The sequence below is a fragment of the Astatotilapia calliptera genome, chromosome 15, assembly GCF_900246225.1.
Source record: "Astatotilapia calliptera chromosome 15, fAstCal1.2, whole genome shotgun sequence".
NCBI classification, from domain to species: Eukaryota; Metazoa; Chordata; class Actinopteri; order Cichliformes; family Cichlidae; genus Astatotilapia; species Astatotilapia calliptera.
In genome coordinates, this window is record NC_039316.1 from 28,671,557 (window position 1) to 28,695,569 (window position 24,013).

The 24,013-nt window shown below is 40.3% G+C and overlaps 1 protein-coding gene across 1 annotated transcript in view; it reads left to right on the forward strand.

Moving 5' to 3' along the window:
• Positions 1 to 1,360: 1,360 nt before the first annotated feature.
• Positions 1,361 to 24,013, forward strand: part of slc16a10 (solute carrier family 16 member 10) — a 28,599-nt gene continuing 5,946 nt past the window's right edge. The window contains exons 1-3 of the mRNA XM_026194442.1: positions 1,361 to 1,955; positions 17,776 to 17,920; positions 19,518 to 19,941. Coding sequence (XP_026050227.1) covers positions 1,601 to 1,955; positions 17,776 to 17,920; positions 19,518 to 19,941 — 924 coding nt within the window. The 5' untranslated portion in view covers positions 1,361 to 1,600. The remainder of the gene's footprint in view (positions 1,956 to 17,775; positions 17,921 to 19,517; positions 19,942 to 24,013) is intronic.

The following is a 24,013-nucleotide window of genomic DNA, read 5'->3' on the forward strand; positions in this document are numbered from 1 at the left end:
TTAGATGAAACTTTATTAATCCCTCGGGTGGGTTCCTCCAGGAAATTCAGTTTCCAGTAGCAAAGCACCGACAGAAGTTGCATGTTACAGATACATTAAGGGGAATGAGAGTAAGGATATAAGCATAAATACACTATATATACACATATACACATATATAGATACAGAATATACAACATGGATAAATAGGATTGCTCATTTGAGTGAGTATATTGCACAGTGATTATTGCACAGTCAAATATAAGAAAGAGACAAAAAACAAAAAACAAATATTGCAAATATTGCACCGTGTAGAAAAGTCCCTACAACTCAGTTGTTCCCGCCCTCCCTTGTCCCCCTGTTTCTCCTCCCTCTCCCCTCCAGTGAGGAGTTAAACAGTCTGATGGCGTGTGGGACAAAGGAGTTTTTAAGTCTGTTGGTTTTTGACTTTGGGAGAAGCAGCCTGTCGCTGAATAGGCTCCTCTGATTGTTTACGACCGTGTGCAGAGGATGCCCGGCATTGTTCATAATGTCCATCAGTTTCTTTAAGGTCCTCTTCTCTGCCACTGTCACCAGAGTGTCCAGCTTCATGCCGACCACAGAGCCAGCCTTCCTGATTAGTTTTTCCAGTCTGGATGAGTCCCTCTTTGCTGTGCTGCTCCCCCAGCACACCACGCCATAGAAAAGGACTCCTGCGACCACTGACTGGTAAAACATTCTCAGGAGCTTCCTGCAGATGCTAAAAGACCTCAGCCTCCTGAGGAAGTACAGTCGGCTTTGGCCTTTTTTATACAGGTTCTGTGTGTTGCATGTCCAGTCCAGTTTGTTGTCCACCCACAGCCGAGGTACTTGTATGTGTTGACCACCTCCACCTCCTCTCCCTCTATCTGAACTGGCAGTGGAGCTGGTCTGGACCTCCCGAAATCCACAACCAGTTCCTTGGTCTTTGAAGTGTTGAGTTACCCAGCCCTAGTCTATTAGGTAGGAATAAAAGCATACATTAAAAGTCAAAAGAGAGGACGGAACATTGTCTTTGCGTGCGTTTTTTTTTTTTACAACACATCCACTGATTAAATGCTGGCCCCTGGTGGTTAAATTCTTGTTTAAAGTTTGCAGAGGGTAATAAAAAGTAGGGTAAACAAGGGTAAACAAAAAGTACCTTTAAACTCTCACCGTTCCACTTACTAGCCTCAAATGTTTGCTGTGCTAGTTCTCTATACTGTATTTGTATAAGGTCAAATGGTCAAATATTCTTCCATATGCTTACATTGTTCTCTGCTGGACACCCCCCCACACGCACACACACTCTCTTAGACTTGTGCCACCCCACTGAAGATATCCTGGAAACGCCTCAGCAGCTGCAGTGTAAGGATACCCGCAGCCCCGCCCCTCTGCGTTGTCTATTTATAAAAGTGCAACGGCAGATGTTTGACAGTTGCACATGCTGCAGTACCAGCATTACTGAAGCTACAGCCCCCGTCAATGGATAAAACTTTACCGTGCCCCCAAATCTCTGTCATATCCTGTGTCTGAATTTATTGACCTCCCCCTGCCAGCCTACGCGCAATACCTCCATACTTCAAAATCCGCAGTGCCTTTTTGACACATTATTTTAAAAAAAATGACAGAAGGGAACAATATGCCAGAAAACGATGCAGCCGCCGAGACACCAGCCGGCAGCGAACCCGCAAAGGAGAAGCGTCCAGTAGAGGAGCAGGATGGGGAGAAGGAGAAGACGGAGAATAAGGAGAACGGGGACAGCAAAGTGGATATCCCAGAGAAAAGCGAGGGTCCGGGAGCCAAGGAGGAGGTTGAGTTTGTGCACCCCGAGGGCGGCTGGGGATGGATGGTCATGCTGGCTTCCATGTGGTGCAACGGCTCGGTGTTTGGGATCCAGAACGCCTTCGGTGTAATGTATATCTACCTCCTGCAGGAATTTGGTAGCCCGGACGATAAAGACCTCCAATTCAGAACATGTGAGTATAGGCTAACCTGGCTGTATGAGTAAAAGTACCACATTAGTAAAGAATTATATATATGTTTAAATGTCATTTTTATGTCATGAGTGTGTATTATTATAGAAGAAAGGCGTGATGTAACCCCGCAGGATGAGTAACGGTCTTAAAGTAAGTGATGTCTTGCTCATGGGACAGTTTTAGTAATGGCGGGGAATTGAACCGACAACTTTCAAACCACCAACGAAGGTCTTCTCGAGAACAATTTCTTCGTAAAGACATAATAATTCTATAGCATCATATGTTTAACATTTAGCCCACTATAAAAACGTTAGCTAAGTTCAGCTAGCAAGTAATGTGTCGTTTCCTGGTGTGAGAGAAGGAAACGCATGCAGACAAAAGACAGTGCGGTTATATAGCACGGTTGTGGGGATAACGTTGCGAGCCTGGCGTCAAAGTTGTGACCTGGCACTCAGTGTGGTGATAATTCAAAAAAAAAAAAAAAACTGGGTTAAGTGTTTGTTATGGTTTGTGTCTAATCCCGAGGAGTCCTGGAAAGCTCTCAGCGTGCTCTCGGTGTGAAAGTACGGCAGAGAGTCGCTTTAAACCGCGAATGAAATACAGCTTGATACAGCTTGCTCCCAGCGGGGGACGGAGTATAGTTAATTATTTGAAAAGTCACTGAAGGGGAAACACAAATCAAAGTAGTAATTTCTTATACCATAGCGTGTACAAATACTCTTTTTTTTCCTCACACGAATTCTCTTCTTGTCGTTCAGTCTAGTCAGCAGTCGGCATTATCGTACGAATTATGTAAAGCCTTACATGTTTTTCTGCATTAAACTAAAAGAACACCTTAAAAACATTGAATATTACACATAGCGGTGTGCCACACAGTCATGGCATAATCACATAGAGAATTTTTTTTGCGGTTTGTGTGTGTGTGAGTGTGTGTGAGAGAGAGAGAGACAGACAGAGGGACGGCTTACCACATGAATAATGGCCCTGTGCTGATTGTAACCACCTGTTGTTGGTATTGCTGTTTGGCAAATGAGCATGTAAGAGTAGTACTGCATGGGGGACCCATGTTTGTTGGTAGTCTGGGGCCTAGCTGTTCACCGACTCAATAGCTTCTTCTGCTGATCTCTGTGATTATTGCATTGGATTTTGTGTTGGTTGCAGCCAAGGTGGTTTGTACTATGGCTCTAACCCATTGCTTGCTTGGTGTGTTTTTTTTCCTTTTTTTTAAATGATCTGAAACATTTAATTAGATTTTTCATATGCACCAGTCATAGCACCATTACAGGGTTTGTGCCAGAAAAATTGTAAACCGCCAGGGCTTTTTTTAGTCCAGTGCAGTGTTCTGGGCCCCAGCCCAACATGGGGATGCTATTTTGACTTATATCACCCACCTAAAGGTGGTTGCACAGCAAGCATGGCAACAGCACTCCGCAGTGGTAGCATCTTCCCCCAGTAGGACAGTTGGTAATGAGCACAAAGATTTGCCTTCAAGCTCCACAGATCCCATTGCAATTAAGCATCCTTGGGATGTGCTCCAACAAGCCTGATCCACAGAAGCCAAAATTATGCTCGCAGTGTGTGTTGATTCCCGATGCCACCATAGGACATCCTTAAATTTCCTGTGTCTATACCTAGACCTATTTACTCTGTTCTAAATCAGATGATACTTTTGTAAATTAGTTGCTTTTTCCTGTGGTATGGTTTTTCTTTCCACACAGAAAACTCCTAGCCAACCAAAGTGCATCACTACAAATTATTTGGCAACGTTCAATCTACTTATTGGCCAAATGTGTTTGGGGTAGTATCAACAAAAGTAAATACAGGGAAAATGTGCTGTATTCTGGACTAATGGAAAAAAAAACATGGAGAATTTACTGCAAATATTTATGTTTATTTGATAGATATTTCAGGATAAATGGTATGTAGCAGGCTGTTACTACGGTTTGTGTACTCTCCTGTGTACTTTCTTTTAAAGTGTCTTATAACCTTGGTTATATGAAAGTGCTAAGCTAAAACATGCACTGTACATTGGATAATTGGACTACATCGAGGTTAGATCGTATTCTTGTAATAAATCGCTCTTCAGCTTGTTTGGAACCAGGCTGAGACCACCCCTGGTGGTTGTTTTGGTCTGCACCTGAGTCCACCATCTACCATCAACAGACTAAACAGCACGTCCATACATAGGACAGAAGGAGAGGTGACCATCAATGATGTCAGCTGACAGCATAATGATTCAACGTAATAGCATGTGTTCACATTGAATGAGAGTTAGCAATGTATGAAAAACAATGTTGGTTAAGTATTAATTGAGTAATGCATTTCTTAAAGTTTTATGTATATTTTGTCTTTTACTATGCACACAGTTCACACACTGAATTTGTTAGCTAAATCTCTAATGAACTCTGGAAAATTAATAACACTAACAAGTATACTAACAAGTAACAACTACTTTATCCCCTATATATATATATATAACTTAACATTCAGACAGCACTAATAATTACTTCATTTTTCTATCCATTTGAGATTACAGTGCCTGACTGCCAGGATGTAAATTCTTGAGTTAGAAGTTTTAGTGAGGTCTTTCCTGCTTATTTTCGCTTCATGAGATGGACAGCATCCATTCTTTCCATTTTAATTCCCTGATCCTGTTTCTCAGAAAGAACACAAAGTACTGCTTCAAACTAGATGTTCACTCTTCAGCTTGCCTTCCTGTCGTGAGAACAGAACTAATGAGAATTAATGAGGCAGTTGAGTGGTTTTGAAGTTGGACATTGTCATAGAGGAAGTGCCAGAATGCTAAGAGAACGCATCTATAACAGTCAGGATACAAGTCTTCATAAACATCACAAATCCTTGAATGAGATCCCCTTCTTTCCCACATGAATATTTTTATCTGACTGAGCGTTAGAGGAAATGATGGAATTTAATTGACATGGAGGAAAATAGAATACTAAAATGAATTCCGTTGGATAGCTGGCTCTGTAATGGCTACTGAGTGTAGCGTGATTTGATCGTCTTAGTCTAGTTTCTGAGTCATTTTGGGGGAAGAACTGTAGCTGGGCAACGAATTTTATCAGATATATTAATAATGGTATTTCTAATATCTCATAATGAAAATGTAAAAAGTAAAGATGAGATGGAAGAAACACCCATCAGCCATTGTATGAGTGTTGCTTGTTGGCAACATAACAAGTCGTCTTCTCTGGCTGTGTAGACACTTTACTGCAGATACACTTTTCATCTCCCTGGTCAGGATTTTCCATGGAAATTTGCATCACTTGTTTACACGGACACTGCTGACATAGACTTTACTTTACTCAACTTTAGACAACAGTTTTACTTCCCAGCACAGTCCCTTGGATCTATTTTCTGTTTATCACTGGCTGTAATCACACATATGTGTATTTTTAGCAAGCTTTTCAAGCATTGCATAGCACACATTAAGAGTGCAAGTCACTGCCCCAAAAAAAAGAAAAGAAAAAAGAGTGCAAGTCATATAGAGAGCTTCATTTTAGCACAAGTGAAAGTTGCGACAAGATACTGATATGCAGTCTTGTCTTGGAGGGAGACATAGAACATGTAATAAATTACTCAACCCAAAATATGTACATGAATAAAAAATGATTGCCTGCTGTGAGTTAATTGGTTTTTATTGTTGCAATGAGAGATGGCAACACGTTGCTATTTACGTAGGTTCATTTCAGATCAGCATTTAAGGCTTGTACGTTTTGCAGTAATATTCTCTCCTCTGTTGTCTGTTTCACCGTGTGTGCTTATCTGTTTCGCTGTACACATGGAGTGGAGCAGATAAGACCATCAATATCATGGCCTGTGGTGCATGTCATACACAGAACACGAATACGATGTAACTGAAATGAATATATTAACTTATAAGCACGAATACTCAAAGATATTGAGTCAGTATTAGTCAGTATCTGATGTAGATTGGTGGGTTTAAAAAGCCGAATGGGTTAGACCTCCTTTCTGTTAAGACATTAACATTGTTTCTCATGTTTCAGTTTTATTGTGTTACTGGATACTTATTAGTTATTTTCATTTTCCTGTGAGTAAGACACTTTTTGATGGGACAGTTCAGAAGAAATACTTTAATGAACTTTTATTTTGATGATCACCAGGATATAAAAACTGCAGGTATTGATTCACCAATGAAGTCAAATAAAAATAAAAAAATCCTGAAAATGTTTGACTTTGAACCAAAAATAAGGCTTTAAAAAGCTTTTTTTTAAATTCTGTTTCCAAGGGGCGATCGTGGAAGGTTGCCAGTTCGAGCCCTGGCTCTGATAGTTGTGTCCTTGGGGAAGACACTTCACCCGTTGCCTACTGGTGGTGGCCAGAGGGCCCGGTGGCGCCAGTGTCCAGCATCCTCGCCTCTGTCAGTGCGCCCCAGGGCAGCTGTGGCTACAATGTATATTTCCATCACCAATGTGTGAATGGGTGGATGACTGAATGTAGTGTAAAGCGCTTTGGGGTCCACAGGGACTAAGTAAAGCGCTATACAAATACAGGCCATTTACTGTTTGAGTGCCATGGCTCTCCTTTATCTTATCTCTGATTTATCCCACTTCGGTACATTTTGAATGGGCATAATTACAGTCAATAAGACCCGAAGTAAAGATAACATAATAGGGAGAGATTGTTGCTGATTTACTGTTTTTAACCTTGCCTATTAAAGCCTTCTGATAGGTAGTTTTACTCCTGTTCTTTATGGAGAATGCAGTACAAACAGTAAGTTTTTAATCCTCTAAGTTGACTGGGGAGTTGAAATGTAGGCAGTTCCACATTGAAAACCCCTCATGTGCCCTGTGCTTGGTGATTTGAGTGCAAAGACATACCAACGCACATGTTTGAACGTGTTTCTTTGTCTCACATTCAAGCTCCGATGCGGCTAAAACTGCATATGCCTTGAAACTGCACCTAAGATGAAAATAAATGTTCAGTTAAGGTCTGCAACTTAAAGCAATTATTAGGGCCAGTATTTGTCTGTTCACTTTAAGGACCATGATGGCCTGATTGCTGTAAACGGGTTGCTCTTGTTGGAATAATTAAATTCAGTTCAACTTAGTTTCGTTATATTTATATAGTGCCAAATCACAACAGTTTATATTGTAAGGTCTTTAACTTGTAAGTTTTAATTCTTCTAGGGTCTACATTAATAATAATAATAATTATTATTATAATAACAATAACAATCCCTGCTTGGAATAACTGAAAATACTGCGCATTTCTCTCTTTCCTTTCTGAGAAGAATGATCAAACATTACTGCCTATGAGTAAAACTATATTCTTTTCTGTGATGCAGGGTAATGTGTATGATTTCAGGTCGCATAATGTGTTTATCATGCGTGCTAACATATTAATTTGAATTTGTAGCTGTAGTTCCTATGGTCTGATCTACTACCAATTTACCAGAAATTATCTGCTGGGCATTCATGAATTTCTTAAATAGGGATATATATTCCATAAAGAGCAAGTTTCCAATAGCTGAAATCTTCAGCTAGTAGCTGTTTGTTGGTGCCAAAGATAACGCGCTGCAAAGCTCGGAAATTGTCACAGTCAACCAATCACAATGCATTATGTTGGGGTGGGAAGGTCAAGGCTCTATGCTGGTTCCCTCCCTGTGAAAATGCCAGATGGGGTTATTCTTGAGCCTCGTGCCAAAAGCCACTTGGTTGTTGTCTACTGTCAGACCTGCCAAAGAACTTTGGACTAAACACAGAGTTTTTTGATACCTTGATTGTGTTGTTTTGATGACTCTGAAGTAATCAAAACAACATGTATTTAATTGACATTAAAATGTCAATAACAAGACATTATGTGAGCATATTTTGGCTGAATATTGTTTTGACTGTGTATGAAAGGAAAAAATAAAGAGATTGATGGTGCAGTAAAGGATAAAATATTGTTTTAGTATCAGTGCGTGGGAGAGTAAAGCAATGTCAGTGCTTTCACCAACATTAGATCAAGTGTTTTTTGAGTGTGTTAGATCAGTTAACAGTAACTATGACTCCCTTGTACATTAACAGGAATTTGGTTTCCCTCAGTTATAGGGCAGCAGAACTGACTGAAGAGGGATCAGAACACGGGGGAAAGACTATATTAGGACTTCTCACTGCTTGGCTGCTGTCTGCCTTGTACTGAGGGCAAAGTGTTCAGTTGATGTTGAGTTTATTCTGTCAGCAGTCAGGCTTACTATATTGCTGCTTTAGCAGTAATTTACTGTCACATGATGTTTTATGCAAGGGTTTGTTTTGTGAAGTAGACACGTTTCACTAGTTGAAAATGAACTGTTTTAAGTTTATTTTTTTAATTCAAATACCTAAAAGGTTATGGATAATGGATTTCCGATTGAATAATATGCTCAGATGGCTCCTGAAGGAGATGAGACAATTGTCAGTTAAATATTTATCTACAACTACAGGCTCACATGAATGTAACATGCCCAACCAAGTTTACAAGCACTTTTAAAAAGCATAATTGATTGATCTTCATGGGTAACTTGGTTCAAAATAAAACAAAATGACTCCGATGGAATGGCTCCACAAAACCTTGACAAGTTTTAATCATAGACTGGTTAATATTTGACAGGCCGTTTGATTTCAGGCGTGTGTAAGCTTGGGTCTGAGTAGGTGAAGGTTGTCAAGAGATAAAGTCTCGAGAAGATAAACATGCTGGAGGCAGAGCCCACTTCAGTGGCACCAGGACAAATTGTTTGGCCCCCTGCACATGACACGCAGGGGACCAGCCCCTCAGACCACAGCCTGAGGGGCTGGATGTGAACTAATGGCTGTGATGTCCTTGCTCTTGGGCAATGTCAGACTGATTAACAGCAGGCAATCCCTGTGTCACTGCACCAAGATTAGGTCTTGAAACAGTCAGTCTTTATGGTCTCACTCAACCACGTCTAATTGACACAATGTGGAGGTGTTACAGTGCATGACAAGTATGAAAATGCGTTATTTTTACAGGGCAAAAGAGGGAATAAGAGGGAATAAATATCAGAAACAAAATTCTAAGTGGCACCTTCCTGTTTTGAAGGAAAAACAGAGTTGGGATAATGGTATAGTATCCTATAGTACTATCCTATGGTGACTAATATCCCCAAAAAGCTACTGAAGCTCTCAGTAGCCCTCTAGCCTAAGCATGGCATGGGGTACTCTTTGATTTGTTTACTGTCTCCTGCATCCGTTCATTTCATCGACCATGGATAAAATTAACTTTGCACAAAGACCACTGTGAACTAATTAGGAACATCGAACATCACAGGCAGCACCGGCAAAAACCACACTGCCACTATAATAAGATTCACAGGTACATGATCGGTCTGGTCTCCATGTGTCTCTAAGCAGCCATGGTAACCATAGAAAACAGCATGGCCATTATATCACAGTGCTCATATATTTCTCAGGACAAGATTTTAATACGTTTCTCTGTTGCCTCTTTTATCATTACAGATATTATGGATTGATGTGGGTTTTTATTATGTACATACATGTAATTTTTATTATTTTACAATAAAATAAATAATTATTGAAATAAATATTTATTTTAGATCAAGTTTATATGGCATCAACAAATGTTTAAACTTGGGACTGACTTAAAATAAAGTATCTATAGTTTTGTGGTTACTTTTTGTTTCTTTCTTAATACTAACACTATTGTTAGTTACTACAAAAAATCTCATATTTTTAAAGGCAAAGTAGGTTTCTCTGCTGTTTTCAGTTTACTTTTTTTGTTAGTAACACATAGCTAGCTTAGCTAGCATGGTTTTGGAGGGAACTTTTTAGTAAACAAACATAAAATCACAATAGCTTGACACAGATGATAGCTGTATCTGTCATTGTCTTGCTCAAGGCCAATGAAAAGAAACCTTGTGGGGTAATTTAGCCGTAGCCCTTTACAAAAAAAGTACTGATGGAGCAACTGCATGGAGTGCATGGAACAATAAGTATTTTATTCAAATTCTCAACAAACACATATTTAAGTACAACAAATCCTCTGATTTACCACAAGATACATAACATGTTAGTCAAAAACACCTTCCGATGGATACATTTTGAAGGTACAGATAATGGCAGTTCTAGGTTAAGTGTTGGCCTTTCTGTGAAACAAGAAGCTGGAGATAAGGGGACTTGGGGAGGAGTGTATGTATTCAAGCTGTTGTTTGCAACACTATACAGTGAGCTTAAAAAAGGGGGTGGACAAAAAGCTCCCCCAATCACCAGCTTGTTCTGACACACCACCCCTTTTTGCTTCCCTCTAACATGAAACACAACTCCCATTTAACATTTTTCATATGGACTTCTAGTATCTGCTGCAGAGGGAAGTCATTCCAAGCATGCATATGATGTGCTTTTTTATGCACAGCCATAAATCGCTCTGCAGCTGCTCCCCAAGTTTTTCCTGTGTCAGCAGACAGACCTTTTCACTTCCTGCAGTGTGAGAGGCCAGAAAACACACAAATGATTTGAGTGGGTTGCAAACACACAAAAAACACTTCCCCCTTCTCCACAGTTTCCAGTGGAACTGCCCAATACAAATGGCTTCCAGCTGCTGTAAACTGGAATTGCTATATCCTTGTTGCAGACCCAGATGTTTGACTGCGGCACTAAGAGGCCCTGATTAGGGTTATGACTGGGGTCTTTGTGACTGATCGGCACCAGTTGAAAAGTCATACTGTAACAGTATTACACAGTAAGACCCCTTTAATTCAGCAGGAGTTGTAAGGAGTCTCCCTCATCTCTTTTCCAGCTATCCTGTCCTCTAATTTCTATTCTTTTTTGCTGAAACTTAATTTATACATTTTACAATTTTTTAAATTAATTTAAAAAGATAACACAGTCTTAAGCAGCTGTTATACATTTGTGGGCCAAGCTCCTCTGATTCTGATGCAATCTAGGTATGTGAACCTGTTGTTGTGTCTAGACTTTATTTAACAGATGTAGCAGTGATTAAAACCAACCAACCAAACCAATGGAGGATACTATCCAGTGTATCCTCCATTGTAATACAGTGGGGCAAAAAAGTAGTTAGTCAGCCACCGATTGTGCAAGTTCCCCCACCTAAAATGATGACAGAGGTCAGTAATTTGCACCAGAGATACACTTCAACTGTGAGAGACAGAATGTGAAAAAAAATCCATGAATCCACATGGTAGGATTTGTAAAGAATTTATACGTAAATTAGGGTGGAAAATAAGTATTTGGTCAATAACAAAAATACAACTCAATACTTTGTAACATAACATTTGTTGGCAATAACAGAGGTCAAACGTTTACTATAGGTCTTTACCAGGTTTGCACACACAGTAGCTGGTATTTTGGCCCATTCCTCCATGCAGATCTTCTCGAGAGCAGTGATGTTTTGGGGCTGTCGCTGAGCAACACGGACTTTCAACTCCCGCCACAGATTTTCTATGGGGTTGAGGTCTGGAGACTGGCTAGGCCACTCCAGGACTTTCAAATACTTCTTACGGAGCCACTCCTTTGTTGCCCGGGCGGTGTGTTTTGGATCATTGTCATGTTGGAAGACCCAGCCTCGTTTCATCTTCAAAGTTCTCACTGATGGAAGGAGGTTTTGGCTCAAAATCTCACGATACATGGCCCCATTCATTCTGTCCTTAACACGGATCAGTCGTCCTGTCCCCTTGGCAGAAAAACAGCCCCATAGCATGATGTTTCCACCCCCATGCTTCACAGTAGGTATGGTGTTCTTGGGATGCAACTCAGTATTCTTCTTCCTCCAAACACGACGAGTTGAGTTTATACCAAAAAGTTCTACTTTGGTTTCATCTGACCACATGACATTCTCCCAATCCTCTGCTGTAGCATCCATGTGCTCTCTGGCAAACTTCAGACGGGCCTGGACATGCACTGGCTTCAGCAGTGGAACACGTCTGGCACTGCGGGATTTGATTCCCTGCCGTTGTAGTGTGTTACTGATGGTGACCTTTGTTACTTTGGTCCCAGCTCTCTGCAGGTCATTCACCAGGTCCCCCCGTGTGGTTCTGGGATCTTTGCTCACCGTTCTCATGATCATTTTGACCCCACGGGATGAGATCTTGCGTGGAGCCCCAGATCGAGGGAGATTATCAGTGGTCTTGTATGTCTTCCATTTTCTGATGATTGCTCCCACAGTTGATTTTTTCACACCAAGCTGCTTGCCTATTGTAGATTCACTCTTCCCAGTCTGGTGCAGGTCTACAATACTTTTCCTGGTGTCCTTCGAAAGCTCTTTGGTCTTGGCCATGGCGGAGTTTGGAGTCTGACTGTTTGAGGCTGTGGACAGGTGTCTTTTATACAGATGATGAGTTCAAACAGGTGCCATTCATACAGGTAACGAGTGGGGGACAGAAAAGCTTCTTACAGAAGACGTTACAGGTCTGTGAGAGCCAGAGATTTTCCTTGTTTGAGGTGACCAAATACTTATTTTCCACCGTGATTTACGAATAAATTCTTTACAAATCCTACCATGTGAATTCATGGATTTTTTTTCACATTCTGTCTCTCACAGTTGAAGTGTACCTCTGGTGCAAATTACTGACCTCTGTCATCATTTTAAGTGGGGGAACTTGCACAATCGGTGGCTGACTAAATACTTTTTTGCCCCACTGTAAAAGAAAAAAAGTGTCATAATTAGTCTCTTAGGGTAACTCCACAGAATTTATACATGTCGATTACAGTTCCTCTTAAAAAAGATTTCTGTTGCTTCCTTTTAATTCAAATAAAATGCCTACTCCAGACCAAATAATCAGAGAAGTGAGAAATTGTGTCATGGAAACAGAATAAACACCAACACTAACTTCAGCACGTCTTTGGTACACTAAATTTTAATTTGAGAACTCTTGCATGCTCTACAATCCCAAGTTCATCCACCGTCTCAAAAAGGTTTTTATAGGTTTCTTCTTTTGAGGCCAGCCTTCTGATTGGATGCCCATGAACCATCTTGAGGATATCCCCTCTTGACGATGTCATAGAGATCCAAAAGTATTCAAAATCATTTAAAATATTGAAAACTATTTAAATGGGCAGTATGTTGCCTCAAGAAGGTCCTGGGTTCGAATCCACCATCGGGGCCTTTCATTGTGGAGTTTGGATAGTCTCTCTGTATATGCATGGGTTCTGTCCAGGTACTCCAGCTTTCTCCCACAGCCCAAGACATGCAGTTAGTGGGGTTAGGTTAACTGTTAGTTCCGAATAACTGTTAGTGTGTATGGCTGTCTGTCTCTCTGTTTCAAGAGATGCAAACAACATGCTTTATTTGCATGTTGTTGTTTTTCCTTTTCTTTTTAAGGAGCTTGAAAAGAAAACCTTCAAGGGGCCTAAAAAAGTTTCAAGAAAGCTCCTTTGATTACTATGACCTGGATGACTGAGAACCTACACAGACTTTTCTTTTTTTTTCCTTTTAGATATAATTATTTGAGATTAGCATTAGGAAGCAAAGCTGGGAGGATGTGAATCGAGTGCAGTTAGCTGGGAAGTATGTGGGTCACTAAAACATATTCACTGCACTTGGTTGGCATTTCTTAACTTCCCTTTTCCTTTTTCTTCCCCCGGCTCTCAATGCTGTCGTCAGAGAAGAATGTGCTCTGCCTTGTGGGAGGCAACTGTGCGTTCAGTGCAGCAGGGTCCACTTCCTGAGCCCTGGTCAGCGAGTCCAAATGTCTGATAGTGAGCTGGCTGTGAGGCTGCTGGGTATAGACAGCTGCAGGATTTAAGGCCACTGTTCTGCTTAGTTTCTTCTGTCTGGGAGATTAAGGAGCCTGGATGTAACTACAGTACACGAAAGGCTAGGTGTTTCTAGCCAGCTAATAGCTTATCAGATTGAAGTGGCTGTGTGGATGTTAGACCACACAATTATCAACAGGTCCAACTGAATTGTTTTTGCATATCATTTAGTCCTTTGGAATTTAAACAGAACAACTTGTGGTCTGTATGTTGTCTCTCAGAAGAACTGAGCTATTCTAGTATTCTACTTTGTAATTAAGTACAGTAATTAATAGTTGCACATGGTGAAGAAGTGAAATGTTAAATATTTCTAACAGTGGTTTATTTAGCATAACTGCCGATGGTTATTGCATTTGAAGAAAAAACAGAGCACCACCTACAGAGTCTTAAATTGGATTCAGGAGGGGCTCTCTCCTCCACAGCCGCTGCTCCTCCACATGAAAAGGAACTAGGTGAGGTGGTTCAGGCATCTGACAAGGATGGCTCCTTGACGCCTCCTGGGTGAGGTGTTCCAGGCATGTTCCAACGGGAGGAGGCCCTGGGGTAGAACCAAAACACGCTAGAGAAATCTCTTGTCTGGTTTGTGAACGCCTTGGTGTTGCCCTGGACAAGTGGAAGAAAATGGATGAATGGAAACACTGTCCAGTAATAGCTCTAACTAACATGGTCACTGTATCAGGTTATCATAAAATCTTGATTCCCGGTGGTTACCTTTTTAATATTTTCCACCGTTCACTGAACTGCCAACTGAATCTGAAAAAACAGCTACTATTATTTTGTCTCCAAAACTTTTACATAGTGTGATCTCTAAAGTTAAACCTGGGTTTGGGTGTACTTTCATGCTCTTGGAAAGTGAAGTGAAATAATGATGATGGCCTGATCACAATGTTGGGGCGTGCTGGGTGTTTTTTTTAATATATATATATATATATATATATATATATATATGGGGGGACATATATATATACAGGGGGACATCTGGTCTTGTTTTTGGTTTGTTGGCCGTGAGAGCATTTTAGTCGCTAAAACCTTTTTCCTCCTCACTTTGTGTTCATTATAGTGGAACAGCCTGGGACTTCGGGGTAAGTTGTAAGTGGTCTATAGTGTTAAATGAAGCCTGTCTTCATTCTCCATGCTTCAACTAGACATTGGTAACATCTGAGCATCTTTGGTCAACAGATTCCTAGAACGTGCCATAGAGATGTTCTGTTTGTTTAATTACCTGAGCAAGTCTTGTGCTACCTCAATACTGCAAAATGCCTCATCCATTAGATGCTTTTGTTAATTTTGGTTATAAGATAACTCTTCAGATAGCTTTTTTAAATGCAAACCCTTTGAATTTATTCATACATTTAAGTAAAGTCTTCAGTGCTCCGTTTGTGGCATTCAGTGCAGTGATCTCACTTGATGTTTCATAGAAATTAGGATTAAAGAGATAGATAAATATATTTGTTTTAAGGCAGGAAAATAAAGAAAAATGACATGAACTTATAAACGTACATGCTATAGCTAAACTTGTCAGCACATAGCACAGGGGATGTTTAATTATAATTAATGGGTAAACAGTGGTAATTATTTGTCAGTACTTGAAACAAAGTTAAGAAACTTTTTAAAAATAATTTTAAAGTAATGACTAAACGGCCAAAATATTCGAAATTATTACATTTATTGAGCCGTTAAGCTAGTCAGTTAATAGTTAGCTTGAAATATTAGAAATTAGAGTTAAAACTGCACAAATGCATAATTGAGCATAACAAAAAAACACTGACATTTCAGTTATTGTTCAATGTTATTATTGACAGGTCCAACTGAATTGTCTTTCAAAACCCTCTTTCAAAACAATACGTGATGCATGGTGTCATTACTGAAGTTCTTGGGGTCGTTAGGGAAAATCAGGCAAGAATGCCCAAAGTAGTTACCTCAAATGATACACAGGCTTTCTGAGTTTTAAAATATGCAGTTTTCTGTGGATAACAGGTGTATTATGCAGTTTCCTAGGTCTCAAGGTTCAGTTGTTGTGGGGTGACTGGGTTCAGAGTTGGGGGGGGGTTCCAGCGAAGCAGACGGATGACTTAGGGAAACTCGTCTGCTAGTATTTAAAGCAGTGCACGTAGCTAGAGGTGGATGTCACTGGGACACAGAGAATCCTGATTTTACATCGTTTTTAATCTAGAATTTCTCTTGTCTGAAGCATAAATGCTTTTAAATCAAGACAGCCAGAAGAGCACAACAGCAATTTCCTGTTGCTTTTGAAGGATTCTTGCTTCTTCTCGTTCACTGGCATTTATTAGAGTGAACATTTTCTGACTTACTGTGTTGTCTGGAATAACTCTAAAGAAGCTTTGGGAGTTCCCCCGAATGATAAAGACTATGTGTTCCTCTGACTTTCGGTCCATCCTTGTTATCAGAGTTTTAATTTGTACTTTGGTTTATGACGGAATGGCTGTAAAACTGATATAGAACCTAACAACATAAGTGCGTTTAGTGTTTACAACATTAATCCTTACATGACAAATATCTAAACTATCATGGTGAATTACTGTTGTGTAAAAAAGTGACTGTGATAAGAAATAAAATGAAAATAACTGTTTCCACATTTCGCAGGGACCACTAGGTAATAAACAACTGTGGACAGTTTGATTTAAACAATGAGCAATAAAGCCTCTCAGTTGCTGGCTGACTGTAAACTCTTGGCACACTGAAATAAACACGTCTCCTCAAGTGTGACTTTAAAAAGGGAGAAGCTGGTGACAGTGTTGTCCAGATTAATCCTAAAATCACAACCACACTGGTGTTTTTCTTTGGAACTTCATAGCATCTGTTTCATTTGGAAACCTGAGATTGCTTAATACTCTGCCAGCATGGGGTGAGGTGAGGAGAATAAAATCCCAGCAACAACCCTGAAACTTGACACAAGGGTTTCCTGTTAGTCGTGTAAAAAAACAGACAACAAAAGCATTCCAGCTCCAGTTGGTCTTTTCCCACAAGTTTCACCTGACTTAGCTTCAGAGTCAACAACTTTTTATATGGCTTGTGTCACATGTGCTGACCTGTTGTTCACCTGAAGGCATTTCTGGTCTCTATTGTTATCTGGTATTGGATGTGTGATGTCTTAAAGAGAAAGTTCCCAGTTCCCAGCAGTCTTTTGTACAAAAACATGTCACTCTCGCCTTTTTCCCTATAGTCATGACAAACACACTAACAGAATAGCTTTGTTCACAGCAATTCTTATTTACCTTTTAAGGGGCCTTGGTATAGTCCATTCATTGTCTAAAACAAATTTTTTTGGCTTTCCCCCTGCATTAAAATGAACTTTCTTCTCATTGGCTGGCTTTTGCAAAGAAACAGTTTGAACAGCAGGTGAGTAGGTCTTGCACAGCCGGAGCTGTTAATCTGAGATGACCATGTTATGATTGTCCCCCCTCACTGATGCCAGTTAGAGTAAACTTGAACCTTTGGCTCACAGGTATGACTTACTAACGACCTCAGTATTTGAAAATTAATAATAATGTATTTTGTATCTTGTGTGTTCTGTCACCAAATGGTTTATTTGCTTCTTTTCCATCTACGAAGGAAATCATACGAGGAATGTGTAAATGTATAGACTATGTACGTAAGAAGCATTTGTAAAGCCCGAGTTCAGTAGATTCAAATACAAAGTACAGCAGGAGTAAAATGGCCAAGATGTAAAAAAGGGAACTCATGACGTTGGTAAGGCATGTGATGACTGGTTGCCTAGTAAGCTGTACAGTCTGTGTGTATCCTTGAGTAAATGTGTGCATCGATACAGAAACAATAGTGTTCTGTTATTGCAACATGACCCTTTGTTTAGCGGTTAGTGTCTGTAGTGTAAAGTATTTTCCTGGAGACAGTTGTGCAAGGTGTTTTTTTCCTTCCCTGTATCTACTATTGTGGGGTCTACCTTACAATATAAAGCACCTTGAGGCAACTGTTGTTGTAATTTGCCGCTATATAAATAATATTGAATTGAATTGAATTCAACTGAATTGAATTGAAATATAATAGAATCATGACATTCATTCTGTCTTCCCACTGTGTGTCTCCTGCAGCATGGGTGGGCTCCCTCTCCATGGGCATGATCTTCTTCTGCTCTCCCATCGTCAGCATATTCACCGACATGCTCGGCTGCAGAATTGTTGCAGTGGGTGGTGCTGCTGTGGGTCTGGTCGGCCTACTGGGTAGCTCCTATGTCACGTAAGGAAGTTTTCCAACTCACAACTGCATAAGAATTTTTTTTAAATTTCTTAAGATAGCATGCTTTTGCTTTATGTATAATTCTTTTGTAGCACCTTTTAACTGTTATTTAACTTTGCACGTACAGGCAAAACCTTAGTATTATAGGATATCAGGCCTGTCTCGCTTCACTTTTTTGTCACATGACAAAATATGCATACAGTGTTTTCCACTGAAAAAGATTGTATTTGGGGCAGTAACAAGGCATCCATGATTTCTTATATGGTTTCCACAACTATAATATATCATGCTTTTTAGAAACTTCTAAGTTAACATTTTGGGCTGCATGTTGTGAGGGCAAAATGCATAGACACATGCTAACTAGTACTAAGTAACAAATGAAATACAGGACATTCACTCATCTAAAGTCAAACGCAAATGTCTTGGATGCACTGTATCTTGCAGCACAACACATTTACCCTAAATATCAAATACCAATATCACAAACATAGTGAAGAGGTCAAACTCAGTGACTCTGTTCACTTGGCGAAACTTTCAAAATGAGAGCAAGGGGACTGTACTGTAGTCCTGTTGGTTAATTGAATGGTAAAAATAAAAATAAAAATCAGTGTAACTGTGTGGTCTGCCTGATTTTATTTGATCAATTCGATGAGTCAGTTTGATCTCCCAAAACAAAACATTTTATATAAAATGATGACTTCATGGTAAAAATGACCTAGAATCTCATTGTGGCCTACAAGTGAGGAAACACTCACACAGTCATATGTGGTTCAAGCAACGCAACAAGTGCAACGCACACACTTTATCACTAGAGTAAGCAATAAAACTGCTGAATTACAGGTGGTCAAATGACAGAAACTGTGGTCAGGAAGCTAAGTTCTCAGGGTGCAGACTTACTATGTGACTGCTATTGGCACTTAGATATTTATTTAAGCCAAACAGAACTTTGAAACTCACTGTGTGCAAAACCATTTCCAAAAACGCTAGGCCCCTGTATAAAATGTAAGTAAAAAGAGAATGCAGTGATTGGCAAAGCTCATAAACCTATAAAATATTTTATTAACAGTGGAACTAAGAACATGTACTATTTTAAGGAAAAGGCATGTGGTCATTTTGAATTTGGTGGCAGCAACATGCTGTCTGTCAGTTTTCATGAAATAGTAAAATAACTTAGTTTAAACAATTGATAACTTTTATAGTTATGAGTCACTGACAATGTAAACCAATATGCACCATCGGTTAGAATGTGTCATAATGTGTTAAAAATATTTAAACTAATTATTTGTTGTCACTGAAGTTATAGCAAATTAACTTAATGTGAGAACGAGTTAGGAGACTTACTCTGTATTTGATTTATGTGAATGAGAATTGTGTTACTGCGTTGCATTTGATTTAACCTAATACGTGATAAAGCTTCTTGAAACAAAAATCTGTATCGTAATTTAAACAACGTTTTTTTGGACCTTTAAAGACATTTGACATCTTATTTTATAGTTGCTGCTGCTAAGAACTGATTCTTTTCTGGGAAATATCTTGCAGATGAATTGGCAACTCTGAATGAATCGACTGTACACTGATGTTATTTATTTGCTCCTAGGTCCCTGGACCTCATGTACTTCACATACGGCATTGTGTTCTCCTGCGGCTGCTCTTTCGCCTACCAGCCAAGCCTGGTCATCCTTGGCCATTACTTTAAGAAGCGCCTTGGCCTCGTAAATGGTATTGTAACAGCCGGCAGCAGCGTCTTCACGATCGCTATGCCCTTTGTGCTGTCAGCCTTACTGAAAAACATAGGCCTATACTCCACCCTGCGTGTCCTCTGCATCCTCATGCTTGTGCTGATGCTGGCTGGCTTCACTTACAAGCCCCTGCTGCCGGTCAAACCGAAAGACTCCCAAACAGGCAGCTCACACCTAAAACAGATTTTCAACGTCAATATCTGGAAGTCGTGGGGATATCGCATCTGGGCCTTCGGCATTCCCGCTGCCCTCTATGGCTACTTTGTGCCTTATGTTCATCTGGTAAGTACTTATCACTTCTTTCATCTGCTGTGCTAATAATATTTATGCTGGCATTCATACTTACTGTTTGTGTATGTGCCGTTCACTCCCCTCCAAACAAGGGGTTGGTAATGATCCATTTGACATATGGGAGCATGCCAATTCCAAGATTCCACAGTGTGATTTTGCAACTATCCTACTCCTTGGTTCTGGATCTCATTATTGGCATGGTTAACAAGGAATAAGGGTGAGAGGTTAGCTAGCTTCAACAGCACAGTCATCAAAACTCATAACAGCTATGTGAATAACAGAACTGTGAAAGGGGAGAGGAAGGGAAGTTGAAACCATGGCAGGATCTTCCAGACATTCAGCGGTGGCACAGAGTGTTACTGTCTTTTAATATTTTGCTTTTTGGCAACTGTGATAAATTAAAAATTTTATTTAAGGGAGGATGCAAAAGGAGACAGAAAAACACATCATTTGAGAACGTTTCCAGAGTTCCATCACGTGCACCAGTGTTATATCAGACGAATTTTCTCCAAGTGTGCACTTCAATATCACTATAATCCCAAGGACAAAACATCTAAACGCAAGCTAGACAGCTAAGTGCATGCTGAAGATGCATGGGACAGGATAGGAGAGCCAGCTCTTCAAGACAAGACTCAGCTGAACATCTGCACCCAAACAGAGAGAGGGCACTCCTTTGAGAATTCTAATGTTCACAGTTTGGAAACATGGTTTGAGAGAAGAGTCATCATTAGACTATCAGTCATTCTAATATGTGTGTGTGTAATATGTGGCTGTAATAATTCACATGATGGCAGGGTGGAGCAGTGTCGCACAAAGAGTTCACACCTTGCCTCGTGAGACCCTTAATGATTTGAAATGATGGGGATTCCAGTAGAAATGTTGGTGCTTTGCGCACGGCATATTTGGCACGATACAAATGCACAAAAGTGGCACAAAGATTACAGTTTTACTATTGCAGGCTTTTCTTGACACCGAATTATCCTTGCTGTGCATGACGTGTCCATACCACCGTTGGCGTGCTTCCCTCATCATCTTTTCGATTGGGGCAACTCTGAGTCATTTTCAAACATCTTCATTTGTCACACAATCCGGGCGGGTTAAGCCCAGACATCCACCTGAGCATCTTCATCTCCATGGAGGATCTGCTCGTGTTTCTTGGTGGCTGGCCAGCACTCCGCTCCATATAGGGCCACCGGCCATAAGACTGTCTTGTAGATCTTGGCTTTAAGGTGTTCAGGCATCCTCTTATCGCACAGGATGCCGGTGGATTTACGCCATTTAAGCCATGCTGTGTTGACTCGTGAGCACACATCCGGGAGAGTCTCGCCGTCCGCCGAGACCAGGGACCTGAGATATTTGAATTGGGCCGTCTTCTTTAACTCCTGGCCGTCGATCTGGATCAATCCCAGGATCTGAGGGCCACATTCTAGGTATTCGGTTTTCTTGGTGTTCAGGTGCATTCCACTTTCTTTCAGCTGATCCTTCCATTCCTGCGACTGCTCTTGTAGAGGCAGGCGGTCTGGGTCTGCGAGTGCCACATCGTCTGCGTAAAGGAGGGTCCAAGGTATTGGTTATTGTAATGCTGTGTTCATGCAGAGGATGAACAGCAGGGCTGAGCTTTGGTGGACGCCTAAACGGTGGTGAGGTCTCCCTGCATTATAATGTTTTTAAAAAAATATTTACCTGCACTGCCTGCAGAGCCATGGGTCCATCAGCGCAATGCAATTACATTGATGTATGCAATTAAAATGAACACAAGGCCAAATTACTTAAGATGGCGCATTTAAAGAATAGCTCAACAAACACAGTTTGCTAATGTATTTGTGCACAATCCTGAAATATAAATTGGAATTTATTGTAATAAAGGTCTCTGTGTGTAATTGTGACATGGTCCACTTATGGTCAATTTTGGGCTACTTTTACATATTATATTTTACTAGATATTTAGTTCACCTTTCTTAATACAATGATACTTTTCTAGAGCCATTTTGAAATATAACTATTCAGTGCTTTCAACAACATAAATACAATATAGTGTGACTCTACAGCATTGGCAAAGAGCCCTGACTCTCAAAGACAGACATATTAAAAACAAAACAAAACATGATTAAAGAAAATCAGTCTCGGCAGGTAGATGTCAGCTGATTTTGTAGTGTGGGTTGCCTGGCTCTTTTTTCACCACAACAACTTCCTAGTTCCTCATGTGTTCATTATTTAGCTGTGTGGTCCTGGTGAATGTGGCATAATATGGAAGGAGGATTTAATCTGCAGTTCCGTAAACATGTGTCGCTTTCCCTAAATCAGTGTTTATTTCTGCTTTAAGATAGGAAACTTTGAGCTTAGAGACAACGTCTTGGGAGGGCTGCAGAAGGGGAGCCTGTATGTACTGGAAAGACTCAGGAGATGCCTGTTTATTTGGAGACGGTGACTTTGTTATTGGAGGGAGATCAGAGTGTCCTGTGGATCAATGCCTGTGTTTTCCCAACACTTCTCATGTCTGCTACACAGACTGGGATAACACTTGGATCTGGCTGAAGCCTCAGCACCAGCACTGGACTAACAGCCTCGGCAGCCATTCTTCCCCACTACCTGCACCTAAAGCCCCAGCCCTGTGGGATGGAAAAGCAGAAAAACATGTGTCCAGCAGCATATTGTTCGGCTTGTTGGAACGGAGTCCTGTCAGATCCTCCAAACAGCTGTATACTTTTTATTTTTTTATAGTGTCTATTTCCTTGAGCAAAGTGCTGAGCGCGGCCTTTTGAAATAGCCTTGCCCTAGTACCACGTATGTTTTTCATCTTGCTTACCTCTTTACTTAAAGAGTAAAGTCCAGTTCTCAACTTATTGCTGATTAGAGAAAAAAGAAGTTGCCTTTGTGTTTGCTCTGTAAATGGCTTGATAAAAGGTATGCTATTGCTTTGCCAAGTGCAAAGTGGGAAAGGAATTTGTGAAAATTATGCAACTTGCTGAAGGCCAATATGTTAGAAAGTTTGATCTTATCATCAAGACAGATAATCCATGTCCTCCCTTTCCTGAATCAACATAATTGAATCATGGAACACCATAAAGGACCATTCAGAGCCGTACTTTTCTTCAGATAGCTGTGTCTACTTTTAAAATAAGCTTGTTTCATTTTTTTAATGAGGAGCACCTGCCGGGCTGCAGTGTGTGGGCTGGATGTTTGATGATCATTACACATCTGCGAGAGAGTAGGAGAACGACAGCACTTGGGAAGGTTGGGTTGGTGCACTGGGGCTCTAAAGGGGAAAACTCTCCCTATAATTGAAATGTATTTTGTGTTAAGGTGCTCTAGTTTGTTACCTTGCTAAATCCACCAACTATAGATTTCTTTGTTAGACATCTGAACTAGTCATAAGTAGCAGCTCAGGTTATTGAGAACTTCAGTGATTGTTATGCTTAATATAATGTCATCAGCTATGCATGCTGGGTGAGAATTTATGAGATGAACCACTTTATTTTTCTTTACATTTATATATCGGTTGGAGCAGGAAGCTTTGAAAATGTAACCTAACCTGATAATGTGGGAATGAGTCAGATAGGGAATATCTAAAAAAAGATCCACGATCATTTACCAGCCATATAGCTGTGAACAAAGGATCTTTGTTTGACTGATAGTTCGCTGGTATCATAGATCTCATCATGGCAGTGAGTAGGTGATGCTAGGTTGTAACTCATACACTTCCATATTATCTTACATATTTGCTATATGACTCCCTTGGTCTGCTTTTCCTGACTGAACCACATTCTCCATAAGGTATTCACTACTGTATGACACATGAGGAATATCAATCACCTTCAGAAGGCTAGGCTGAAGCAATAAATTTCAACAATTATCAACTGTCCACTGGTTTATGTCTGATAATGTGATCGTGTGATTGAGGGAGCAGCACGTTTGTCACGTGAACCTTCCAAGCAGAATTCTAGGTGGCAAAGTTCAAGATACATCTAACTTCACTTTAAAACTATCCTCCCTCTGGTCAGCCTCAACTGAGTGTGTGTATCATAAGTTAATCTCCTGACACTTATACAAACAAACAAAGATG